At 43.8% G+C, this 12,846-nt stretch overlaps 1 protein-coding gene across 2 annotated transcripts in view; it reads left to right on the top strand.

Moving 5' to 3' along the window:
• The first annotated feature begins 242 nt into the window (after window positions 1-242).
• DCAF5 (DDB1 and CUL4 associated factor 5) overlaps window positions 243-12,846 on the top strand; it is a 103,376-nt gene continuing 90,772 nt past the window's right edge. Inside the window, exon 1 of one of the 2 annotated variants that reach the window (XM_046008783.1) lies at window positions 243-442. Coding sequence is in view for 1 of the 2 variants with exons in the window: in XM_046008782.1 (XP_045864738.1) it covers window positions 408-621 (214 nt within the window). In the remaining variant the exon portion in view is untranslated. Of the gene's footprint in view, window positions 622-12,846 lie in introns of both variants that reach the window. The other variant, XM_046008782.1, reaches the window with a different exon arrangement.

Below are 12,846 nucleotides of genomic sequence, written 5' to 3'. Positions count from 1 at the left end.
CTGCGGCGGGAAAGTCGCGCCGCCGCCCGCGGTCTCCAGGCCAGCCGCCCGCGTTCTTCCGGCCAGCAGCCCGCGGCGGGGGAGGGGTAGCCGCCGCCCGCGTTCCCCGGCACCGGCGGCCGGCGGAAGGGCCGCGCATCGCGGAAGCGCGGCCGCAGCTGAGGATCAGCTGCTGGAGGAGGCGGAGGAGAGGGAGGAGCCTAGGGGGGGTGGAAAGGGAGGGAGGGGACCCTCAGGAAGCCGCGAACGCCACCGAGTGTCTGCACACCTCGCTCCGTCTGCCATGGCTGGTTAAAGAACCATCCGGATCGCAGCGCGGGGGGAGGGTTGGGTGGGGGGAGCGCGGCGGCCGCGCGTGAGGCCGAGGGAGGGGCGGCGGCGCGAGCGGCGGCGGCGGCGGTTCCAGCATGAAGAGGAGAGCTGGCCTGGGGGGCAGCATGAGGTCAGTGGTGGGCTTCTTGTCCCAGCGGGGCTTGCATGGGGACCCCCTGCTCACTCAGGACTTTCAGAGGAGACGCCTGCGAGGCTGCAGAAACCTCTACAAGAAGGACCTCCTCGGCCACTTCGGCTGTGTCAATGCCATTGAATTCTCCAACAATGGAGGCCAGTGGCTGGTCTCAGGTAAATCAACCCCCTTCCCCGCCCCGCGCCTCCCGGCCCCCTTCCAACCTCCCCTTTCGCTCTCCCTCGCCACCCTCCTTCTGCCCTCCGCCCCCACCCCCTCGCTCCTCAACCCCCCTTCTGCGGTGGGAAGGTTTGGTGTCAAATTCAAACCCTTGCAGGGGGAGGGAGGGGAAGGAGAGGATGTCTTCTGTTTAAAAAAAAAAAAAAAAAGACCTAAAATGGTTGACAGGTCCTTAATTCGCTTTATCCCAAGTGCAAAGTGATCTCTCCTGATGACTGCCCTGGAAGTGTGGGTCGGGGGTTGGGGGGGGGGGCGAGATTACCGCCTGACAAAGTTTGATGGGAAACTCTTCCTCGGTGTACTTTAAAAGGTGCGGGGGGCATTTTGGGGATTCGGAGGGGGAGGAGGCCGAGGCGCGCCGGAGGCCAGGGAGAGCTCGAGTCCCTGGCGCCGGCGTCCGGGAGAAGGGGCCTTGGGGCTGGGGGCCGGGTGGTGACAGGGCTGGCCGCCGAGGGGTCGGGGGCCGCGACTCGGGGGGCTGACTGGGTGAGCGAGGAGAGGAGCCGGGCGGGTAGCTGTTGGCCGCCCCCCCGTCGGCGCCCTGAGGGGCCCGGCTCCATCTCCCCTTTGCTGTAGTGGCCTCTTCCGCGTCGTGTTTTTCTTACGGTGTGGGCAGTGCTGGGGGCTCTGGAGGCTATGGGGCACCGGCCAGAACTTGAACGCGTAACTTGTGAGGCGAGGGGTGGTGGGTGGGCGACCCCCAGAGACTTGTTGGCAGCAGCCCCCCGCCCGTACCCCCTTTGCCGGCCGCTGCCGTTGCAGGTGGTCTCCGCGCCTCCTCCCTCCCGCCCAGCTGGGCTCGGCTGCCCCGGGCTCCCCCTCTGGTGTGGGGAAAGTGGCGAAATCGAGGCCGGGGCTCCGGCCCGGCGGTGTAGGCCTCGCTCTCCCGGGGCTCCTAGCGACAGGCAGCTGAATCGATAGCCTATTGCTCCCGGGGAGGCCCGGGCCGGGCGGGCCGCGGCGACAGCTGCCCCGGGGGAGGTGCGCCTGCTGCCCGCGGGGGCGCTCGCCGCCGCCGCCCTCCTCCCGAGGGGTCTCGGGCCCCAGGCGGGCGAGTGGGGATGGGGTCCGCCGGGCGGCTCCCCGAAAGCGGTTTGAAGGGGAGGAGGGCGAAGACGATACGCCTTCTTCCCTGCTCTGTCCCTTTTCCTGCGTTGAGAGGGAGGAAGCGGGAGCCTGGCGCTGGACGTGGCGCTTCGCTTCACCCAGGCCGGTCCCCGAATGGTTTTCTAATTTACGTCAGTGGGCAGCTGGCCAGAAACTTCTGCGATCATGGCAAAGCATCCGTCTTCATCGCGAGTAACAGTCGGAAGTGGCACGGGCGTACAGTCCAATTTAGGGGTAGCAGAGATAAGACTTGTGTGATCCTTTCACGATAAACCTTCTGGGGTTTCTCCAGAACTCACTTGACTTTTCCACCCTAGATCGTTTTCTCTTTGACTAGGTAGATTTTGGCCCTAGATCATCCACTGAAGAAACCTGATATTCTACTTCAAGGCATACCCCAAACAAAAGCTTCCTTCCCCAACACTGCTAAAAAATTCCGAGGGCAAAAATGGGGAAGATCTCTTTAGAGAGCTCACCGTTTTGTTTGTTTTGTTTTTCCTTCTGTATTCACTATAGTCTCCTTAACAGACTGATGTTTTCCAACAGAGATGTCCCCAGACACAAGGAAATTCTTCCTACTTGGTGAGGGAATTTGGGGGGTACTCTTAAAGGCTGAACTAATTATGGTACAGTCATACGTTGCCCGGCTTAGCACTTTTTAAAAATAACAGATTTATTAAGATATAATTTACATGCCTTACAACTCACCCAGTTTAACTTAACACTTTTGAAGAAACACTGAAATGTTGTCTCTATTCTCAATAAGTTAACCCTTGCTCAGGACCCTCTCTTGTGTCTCAAATGAACCCCATTTTCTCTAGTCTTGGCCAGTTAATTTATCTTAATGGTAGTCCTATAGAAGAGGAGAGTCCTTTCCACAGGGCAGGCCCTGGCAAACCTCCTGGTTTCAGGCATTTATTTCCTTATTTTTCTAGGCCTGAGTTGCCCATCTCCATCATTACTTTCTGGGTTTCATTCTTCTTCGCTCCTTCCTTACTCCTCCTCCTTTCCCCTCCACACTTCCTCTAGCTCAGTCCTTCCTGTTTCCTTTTTATCTACTCCTGTCCTTGTTCCTAGTCCAGGCTACAGGACCCTGAGGGGCCAGCGCCCCCCCCCCCCCATACACTTAGCTTTTCTTTCTTATTTCCTGAACAAAAACTTTTGGTTAAAAGCCTTTTTAGCTATTCACCTTCCATTATCAGTACAACTTATGCTAACAGAAATTTCCTCCTGTTTGCTTCAGATAAGGAAGCCCCCTCTGGGAGTCATAAATACACCTTAACTTGTTAAAGCTAATTAAATATTGTTCTGGGAAGTCCTTCAATAATCTTCCCCAATTTAAAACTATTTAAAATGTCAGGTTTACATATTCTCTTATCTGTCATTGTCCTTTAGCAGTTAACACCAGGGGAGAGACTCTTAGGATTTTGAGGCTAATGCTGTGTATCCCTTATGTTTCACAATAATGTGGTGCAGAGGCCAGACTCTACGATGGTAATGAGATTACCTTTATGCATTTTGTTGTTCTTCTATCTTGTCTGGATTGGTTGAAGACTTTAGAAAGCCATGATTAAAATAGTATGTTCATAGTTTGTTCACTGTTTTTATTTCCTAAATGTTTGGGCAGGCTCACATTTCTTATAACTGACACATAACTATTTGGCAGAATTAACTTATACCTAGGGCAAAAATATTTGCATGGTTCTTGTGGCCTTATAAAATGTGATTTGTTAAGGATACATCATTGCTGTTTTGTTCTAAGAGCTGGGCCCTTTTCCAGGGCACAATGAGGCCAGCAGATACTAAGAGTAAGCCAGAGAAAATCAGGAAGGAGAAAAGGTGTTCTGCTGGGCAGTGAGACTGTGACAGCAACAAGTGGGAGGATTTTTTTTTTTTAAACGTTAAAATACTTTTAACTTAAAAAGTGTTTTTCTTTATTGTTGATCAGAAAAGGGCATTACTTCGCCATCCTGTAAGGCAGTGGGGGTATAGCATATACATAGTTGAAATCACTGTTGTGTCATTTAGTGTGTGACCTTGTAGTCAAGTTGCTAAGCCTCTCTGGGTCTGCTTCCTTGATGTACCAGCACTTACCTGAAGGGCTCTTGTGAGAATTACATTAGGTAAAGTTTAGGCTGTGAGCTGAACAGTGTGACCTGTCTCTCAGAGAAAATGCTGAGCTTGTTTTCCTTCCCTTTGGTACTTTTAACCTGTGATATTATTAGCTGACACTTGTTCTTACAGTATTGGTAACAGACCTGTGCAAATGGGGCAGACGGGATAGTTTTGTGACTTTTTGATGTGGAATGAAAAGGCACAGGGTATGTTGAAGTACTACTCATAAGATCCTACCAACATCAAGGAATTTATGCCAGAACACATATTTGGGGGATATCCTGGGTTTACCCTTTAAGTCTTCGGTTGCATCTAATAATACTATTTTCCCTGAAATTGATATTTGAGACTAATTGATAATGAGAACCTCTAGAACTAGCAGATTAATAACCTATTAGTATGAAGTTTTAAGTTTCAGTGAGAGATTATGATCTCTTTCTTGATGCTTATGGCTAAATGTAGGAAAAGCACCTTTAGAAGTTTTTCCAATAGCATCTGTAACTGTACTGTTTCAGCGTTAGTTAATAGGAGTTGTACATGGGGAGAAACATTTAACTATATCTACTTGGTCATAATATTTATAAGTGATAACTGTTTAGTTCTTTTTCTGTTTCATGTGGGTCTCTGACTTTATTATCATAAGTTAGGTAGAGATTAATAGCGTGAATTCTGGAGTCAGGCCCTCTGGGAGTGAATATCAGCTACTTGCTAACTGGGTTACCTTTGTTAAGTCACTCACTCTCTGATTCCTCAGCTGTATATTAAGAGCAGTAATACCCCACAGGGTTGTGGTGAGGACTGTAGAAATAACACTTGTTAAGTTCTTAGCACCAGAGCCTAGCCCCTGCTTTTGCTCTGGTTGCTATTGCTGCAAAGCTTTGTATGGTTATTTAGCTTGACCCTCACCAAAAGTTTTTAGGAGATTGACACTTTCAATATCTAACATTTATTTGTCCATAGGACTGTACAATGTGAAAAATTGAGAAAGGTCTCAATGAGATGAACTGTTAAAATGCTTTGTAAGGGGCGCCTGGGTGGCTCAGTGGGTTAAAACCTCTGCCTTCCGCTCAGGTCATGATCCCAGTGTCCTGGGACTGAATCCCGCATGGGGCTCTCTGCTGGGTGGGGAGCCTGCTTCCCCTCCTCTCTCTCTGCCTGCTTCTCTGCCTACTTGTGATCTCTGTCAAGTAAATAAATAAAATCTTTAAAAAAAAATACTTTGTAAATAAGCTTAATCCCAGTATTCTCATCAAAGCGTATTTTTAAACATCGAATAATAGCTGTGATAATAACCATATGCTCGATTTGAACCTATCAATTAATGATCATTTCCTGTTTCCCAATAGCTAATTCTGTCAATTTTATGGAATCAGTTTTTTTGTCAGTTCATCTAAGAGCATGTTATCTACAGGTAAAGTGTTTGGCTTTAGCCAGTGGAATAAAGTTTTAGCCTTATTAGAACTTCTCATGTGTTTAGTTGGAATGAATTTGTTGGTCCAGTGGTTAGTTGACCAGGAAAAAATATGGCTAGTGGTAGGGCAGATTTGTGACTTGAAAAAGCTTTCATAGTACATACATTTCAATAAGGTGATTAGGGAATCAATTATTGGATTTTCTTCTGGGCCTTTCTATTTATCCATAATCCATTGCTGTGAAGGTGTTAAATTTTATCCTTTGGTCTATTAATTAATTTAACAAATAGTTTTTGAGTGCATAGTTTATAAAGCAGAAGCAATTAGAACAGAAATGATGAATCAGGTATAAACCATGCTCTTAACCTTGCATTTTAGGAACATTTACTTATCATCTGTAATAGTGCATGGCCCTTTAAAAAATGTTTCCCCTCTGCTTTATGATACTTTAGTAGATACCTGATTTTTCTCTAGTTTGCTGTACTTATTATAGCAAATAATCCTTTTGTTTATGAGTTTTAGCGGAAAAGAAAGGGTTTGTAGAGATGGCCTTGGAAGACATTGCTATGACAAATTATAGAGATCGTGTCATAAGGATAAGGTAACATGGATATTTATAGATGCACATTATTTTTCCCACTTATTCTTCAGTCAGCTAATTGATACCTATCAGAGATTGGCAGATTTAGAATTATGCCCAGGTTTGTCACTTCTATTTTAAAATAAGCTAGTGAGGGGACACTTGGGTGGCTCAGTCGTTAAGGGTCTGCCTTTGGCTCAGGGCCTTGGATGGAGCCCTGAGCCCTCTATCAGGCTCCCTGCTCAGCGGGAGGCCTGCTGCTCCCTCTCCCACTCCTCCTGCTTGTGTTCCTCTCTTGCTGTCTCTCTCTCTCTGTCAAATAAATAAATAAAATCTAAAATAAAATAAAATAAGCCACTGAGGTTGAACTGATGACCCACCAGTCTTATTACACATTATTAGCACAGCAAAAAGTTGTCTTTGTGTTCTGTATTGTTCAAAGGATCATCACTGACTTAACTTAATGCCAGTGTGTTTTTGATTTTACTAAGAGTTTCCAAGAGGAGCAGTAGCCCTTAGTTATGTATCCTGGGGACCATACAAGTGCTTATTCACTGATTATTGTTAGATTTGGTTGTAAAGTGCAGTTGGAATCCTTTAGATCAGGGAAGATTTACTGACCAGTAGAACTTGAAACACAGATAGATGCTGCCTTCTGAATTGTGAGTTGAGAAGTAGTTTCACTTATCTTACTCATTGAACCAAGTGAAGGGCACTTTCATTTGTTAATAAACAGCACTTAATTTTAATTTTTTTCTTTTTTATGGTTCAAGAAAGAAGTAATTGCTTTCCTTATTGTTTTAGTCTGAATTTAGATACTCAAGGGTAGTATTAAAGCCTTTTAAAATTAAAGGAACTAAAAACCCCAGTTCAAATGAAGATTGTGTAGCTTAAGAGGGAATCAGTTCTGTTTTCAATTTTTGGTAACCCACATAAGTATTGTCTTTTAACAATTAAAGAACTGAATATTTATCTGTTAAGATTAACCTCAGATTATTGTGAGAATGTGAAATTACATTTCTTTTCTACTTGGTTCTCTGTTGTGTTTAAAATTTTGATTTTAAGTTATAAGGGTTAGGTTACTATTTGCCTGTGGACATGTAAGCTGATTTTAAGTGATCTTTGAATAAATATTTAAATGGAAAAGTTAACCAGCATATATAAAATATTTTTAATGAATTTATTGCTTAAGGTGAGGTTAAAATTTTTTAAAGTCAATTTAAAGAAAAATAATGGTGAATGTGTTACAGGGATATGGCTGAAATCAAAAGTTGATTGAGATTGACTGAAGCTTAGGAAGTACTGCATTAGGTGGTCTTTTTTGTATCTTCTTTCTTCCTCAATGAATCAGAGAGAAGGAAAGATCTTCATATTACGGAAAGGGGAGTGGGAAAGTAGAAAGATGACTTGCCGGGAGCTGCCTTGTAAGTGTTTGGCAGTCCACAGGTCAAGTTGGGCCCATTGCTCTGAGGCATGTGCTGTTTCTGAGTTGCCTTTTTATATTTTTCTTTCCCTTTTCTTATAGGGTAATTTACCTTTTCTGAATCTTTTAAAAATTGAAAACTGAAAAATTAGCAATTTCTGAGCACATGTGCAACTCTAGTTGCTCCTCTTAGATGATTAATTATATTTCTGTGTTTTGCTGTAAATAAAATTAACTTGTTCCACACAAGTATCTTATGTTTATTTGTTCATTAAAAATATTTAATGGGAATATACCGTGTGTGCCTCTTTAATCTTAATTAGCTTATAATGTATGCCAGGCTCTCTGCTAAGCACTTCATATGTTTTATTTGCCACTTGGAGAATAGCCAGTGTTATCTATGGCCTAGTCATTTGAAGGTTTTTTATTAATTGTCATAACTAAGTGCTAAAAAAAATCAAGAAAGGACACCGATCAATGAGTGCTGAGGGTTCTGTAATGCAGAGAACAGGTAGGGCATTGGTGGAAAAATAGATATTGGAATTCCTTGTTTCTGGTTAAAATTAAGTGAAATATAATTCTAGGGATGAAAAAAGGTTATTACCTTGGCCTGTTACCTTGGTCTTTGTAGAAAATTTGGTTCCAGTAGCTGCTTCAGAAGTTTTTATTCTTTTCAGCTTTAATACTTAATAGTCACTGCTGCCAACATAAGCCTCCCAGAACTTAACTGTCATGATCACACATCTGCTGCTGATCCCTCAAAGAAATCTGCAGTGCTCCCCAGGGTCCACCAAATTAAATAGGAATGCCTTACTTGGTGTTCATCTGAGACATTGCTGTTCACAAAGATAAATGTTAAACAAAAAATAGCTAATTTTTGAGCATGTCATTCATTTATCACGTATTATTTGGGGGTGTTTCCTATGTCAAGCACATTAATGTAGGTGACCACATTTAATACTTAACCTTACCAATGGTAGGGTTAGTGCTGTTATCCTTATTTTACCTATGAAGAAACTGAGGCACAGGGAAGTTAAGTGACTTCCAAGGCTCCTGTAGTTTGTGGTAGAGCTGGATTTGCAGCTGGAGTCTGCTGGAGCAGTTGAGATATGCTGACTACTCTGAAATTTTTAGACTGTTCTGTAGGCTCTGACTTTTCCCCAACATTCTCTTCTCTTGCCATCGATCTGATACTTTGCTAACTGCTTTGCCCTCTGCTTTTGTGTAAATGAAGAAAGGGGTGTATAGCTGTGGGGCTAGATCAGTGGGCTTCAAGCCAGTAGCCAGCTAGTCATAGCTACCATATACACCCCTCCATCAGATCTCTCTTGGTGCTAGAAATCACTTCACCTGGATGTTGGTCTTGGCAGTCATCTAAAGTCTCCTCCTTCCTTACGCTTTGTGTGTTTACACTTGCTTACATAAACCATGTAACTTCACACTGGGTTAAACTTTACCTGCTTTAGTGAAGTATAATTAGGAGTGGGTATATTCTGGTTACCGGTTTGGTTCCTCTTCTCCATTAGCCCAACCAAAAATACAAACAACATACATGACTCATACTGTTTACTGAGTCTGTAATTTGAGTTTGATATCTCCTGAAAGCATACTGGTTGAGTACATTTGCCTGATTTTATCCAAAAGAAATAGGTGTCTCCTCATAAGGACATAGATGAATAATGATAAAGTGCTTTTTGGAAGAAGTTTAAACAGTGTAACATGGGATAATTTGCCCAGAGAATACTGGTAAGTCATTTGGAAGTACATTGGCACAGACACAATATCAACAAAGGAAGGTATGACTCCTAGACCAAATGATAAGCCTGTTTAATCCTTAGTGAGCTTAACTATAGTGTTTTGCAAATAAAATTTACTTCTGTCACCAGCAACTGCACTTTGCTTTTGTGAAAAAGAAGGCATTTCCTTTCCAAGGTTATTCAAAGATTAGGTTAACAAGGAGGGTTAGAATCCACTTGCTCTTCACATCAGTTATCCTAAGTCCGGAATTCAGGGAAAGACTTGACAGCAGCAGTTTGTCACTTTTGTTATCTGCTCTCCCCATACCTTTATGGTCACACTTTCCTTGATATCTTACTCACTCATTGCACTTTGCAGTGTTGATACCCAAGATTCTATCACACACCTCTCAGGATGCAGAACTGACATGCATTGGAGGTCAAGTCCCTGTGCCCTGAGAATTTTTTTCTTACTCAGGCCAATTTTAAAATGGAAGTTACATTCTGGAGGGTTGGGGCATGTAGGAATCAATGAGAAAATGGCACCTGAGGAAATTGATGGGTTTATAACAGATCCTAGTAGCGGAGATGTTGGTGGAAAGACTGATTCCCATCTTCCCTTTTGCTTCTGCTGGCTCCTACCCCTTGATACAGCAAGGTAAGATTACCTTATACAGTTGATAAGGTAACTCTGTAGGTCCCCCGCCTACCTTGCTGCCATCTGGTCACCTGATAACAAGGTGACCCTATATTCAGGTTTACTTGGGACTATCCCAATTTCCCCATTGTGCCAGTACAATTATTAACACTCCTTTCTTAAAAAAAAGTCCTAATTTCAATGATAAGTTATATGGCTACCTACTCATAACCACCTGAGCTGCCTGGTACTCAAGTAAAACCGAAGCTGTACTCTCTTAGCTCTTCCTGTTCACCATCGAATGCCTCTGTGAGAAAGCTTGCAAGCCTCCATTTTGTTGTTAGGTCTTTAAGCTGCCACTTTTAAGGTACTGTGTTGAGCCTGAGAGGCTGAGTGACTGGTTAGTCATTTGTTCCTATCTTTCTTATTAGAAAGAAGTAGAGACAGCCAAAACTGTTATGCAAATGCTACATCCAGAGCCTAGAAGTTACCCCTTCCTTTGTATATACCTCCTCTTAGAGTTAGTGTTCTGATGTTCACTTGTACCTTCTTCCTTTCCCCTTTAAAGAAGTCTTCCTGTGGTTTTTTTCTTTTGCAGTTCATTTTAAGGAAAGGTGTTTTGGGGAATGATTCCCCGCTGAGTGGGATTTTTTTTTCCCTGAGGTGTTTTTATCCAAAATGTGGCATGATGTTGATGTTAAAACTACGTTAAGGGCACCTGGGTGGCTCAATTGGTTAAGCGACTGCCTTCAGGTCAGGTCGTGATCTTGGAATTCCAGGATCAAGTCCTACATTGGGCTCCCAACTCCATGGGGAGTCTGCTTCTCTCTCTGACCTTCTCAGCTTTTATGCTCTCTCTCTCTCACTCTCTTTCTCTCTCTCAAATGAAAAAATAAAATCTTAGAGAAAGAAAAAGCTATGTTGTTAAAACTCCATGTTATGGAGTATCTGCCCAGCACCAGAATACATTTGGAGTAAAAGTTGGCCCCTCAAATGTATAGATTGGCCCTGGGAAGGATTTTCAGGAATTGTAGCTTTTCAGGTATATGGCCAGTTGGCTCTAGACTATCTTTCATGTTGTGAAATGACATCAGTAAAGAAGTTTAGGGGCACCTGGTGGCTAAGCGTCTGCCTTCGGCTCAGATCATGATCCCAGATCCTGGCATGGAGCCCCACATCGGGGTCCCTGCTCAGGAGGAAGCCTGATTCTCCCTTCTCCCACTCCCTCTGCTTGTGTTCCCTCTCTCGCTCTGTCTGTCTCTCTGTGTCAAATAAATAAATAAAATCTTTTAAAAAAGGGTTTAAGAGGGGCGCCTGGGTGGCTCAGTGGGTTAGAGCCTCTGCCTTCAGCTCAGGTCATGATCCCAGCATCCTGGGATCGAGCCCCGCATCGGGCTCCCTGCCGAGCAGGGAGCCTGCATCCCCCCCCACCCCCACTCTGCCTGCCTCTCTGCCTACTTGTGATCTCTGTCTGTCAAAAAAAAAAATAAATCTTTTAAAAAAAAAAAGGTTTAAGAGATTTGGTTTAGAGGCCTAATTTCACCATTGTCACTGTGCTCTTTTACTACTAATGTTCTGTCTCTGTAGAATCATAGAATTTTATTGCTGGAAAAGATGAATGGTCATCTAATTGAAGCTTTTAATTTTACTTACAGGGACACAGAAGAGCAAAGAAATGATTTGCCCAGTAGTTTGCAACTAGTTACGTAGTACAGTCAAGATTAAAAACTTGTCTCTCAGTAGGGAAAGTCACAAGGTTCTGTGTTTCTAAAGGGCTTTACTCAGGTAAAGTGTTAAACTCTTTTGTTGGCTTCCTCTGTCATTACATTCTTTCCTTATTTATTTTTTAAAAAGATTTTATTTATTTATTTATTTATTTGACAGAGAGGGAGAGAGATCACAAGTAGGCAGAGAGGCAGGCAGAGAAAGAGGGGGAAGCAGGCTCCCTGCTGAGCAGAGAGCCTGATGTGGGGCTCTATCCCAGGATCCTGAGATCATGACCTGAGCTGAAGGCAGAGGCTTAACCCACAGAGTCACCCAGGTGCCCCCGCATTCTTTCCTTATTTATTTTTTTAGATTTATTTATTTTAGAGAGAGTGTGTATGTGTGAACAGTGGTGGGAGGTGGGAGCAGAGGGAGATGGGGAAAGAGAATCCTCAAGTGGACTCTCTGCTGAGGGCAGAGCCCAACACAGCGCTTAATCCCAAGACCCTGAGATCATGACCTGAACTGAAATCAAGAGTCAGGCACTTAACCAACTGTGCCACCCCGGCACCCCACGCTACTACATTTTTATGTGCAGTTTCATTGTCCCTGAACGTGGTTGTTTTGAGTAAGTTGGCAGTGCCCGTTATTTTAGAGATAAGTCAGTAGAGATTTTCCAGTTTGGAGGCACATTGTCACTGGCTGAGTCTCGAATTTTAATTCTTGTCTGCCTATACTTCCATAGAACATTACTCAGGAGGAGGAATTTTCTGCAAACCTAGGTGCCTGTCAAAATCTTGTTATACAGCTTCTCTCATTCTGAATTTCCATTCAAGTCTTCTAATTTCAGTTGTATCTTTTGTGTTACTGCTTTAAGGCCAAGTGACTAATTGGAACCTCTGAGGATTGTTTTGTTTCCTTTTTTAATGGTGTCTTGACCAAGTTTGATGGTTTATACAGATACCACTCACTCCCTGCAATAGATGGCTGAAGCATGTGTTTTTGCCTTCCACATACTGGCAAGAAACAACTGAGATTTGCATGTTTGGCAACCAGCTTCAAGCAGCCCTTGACTCTCAGGGTTGACATCTCTGTTTATACCTGCTTGTGGGTTGGTATCGTATGCCTTCCTCAAAGGACTAAAAAGCATTGGGCTTGCATTGGCTCAACTTTTTTAGAATTGCTCAAGCAGAGAAAAGAAAACTTTATTATGTTGTTAATGTTGCTTTTGCAAGGAATTTTGCAAAAGTTAGGCAGGCAGTGTTTTTATTTTAAAAAAGTAAAAAATCGGAAACTATTCAGAATAAATGAAGAGAGTGTCTGTGATATAATCAGGAGACATACTGTCCAGGTTAGTTCTGTACGGAAGAAGTGAGACTGGACATGATCTGTGGTCTGGGAGTACCTTACTGTGCACCATACTATCTTAATAACTTCCTTGTGAATC

This window comes from Meles meles, chromosome 6, assembly GCF_922984935.1.
Source record: "Meles meles chromosome 6, mMelMel3.1 paternal haplotype, whole genome shotgun sequence".
NCBI lineage: Eukaryota > Metazoa > Chordata > Mammalia > Carnivora > Mustelidae > Meles > Meles meles.
Note: the sequence above shows the minus strand (reverse complement) of the source record. Positions and strands in the feature narration are given on the sequence as shown.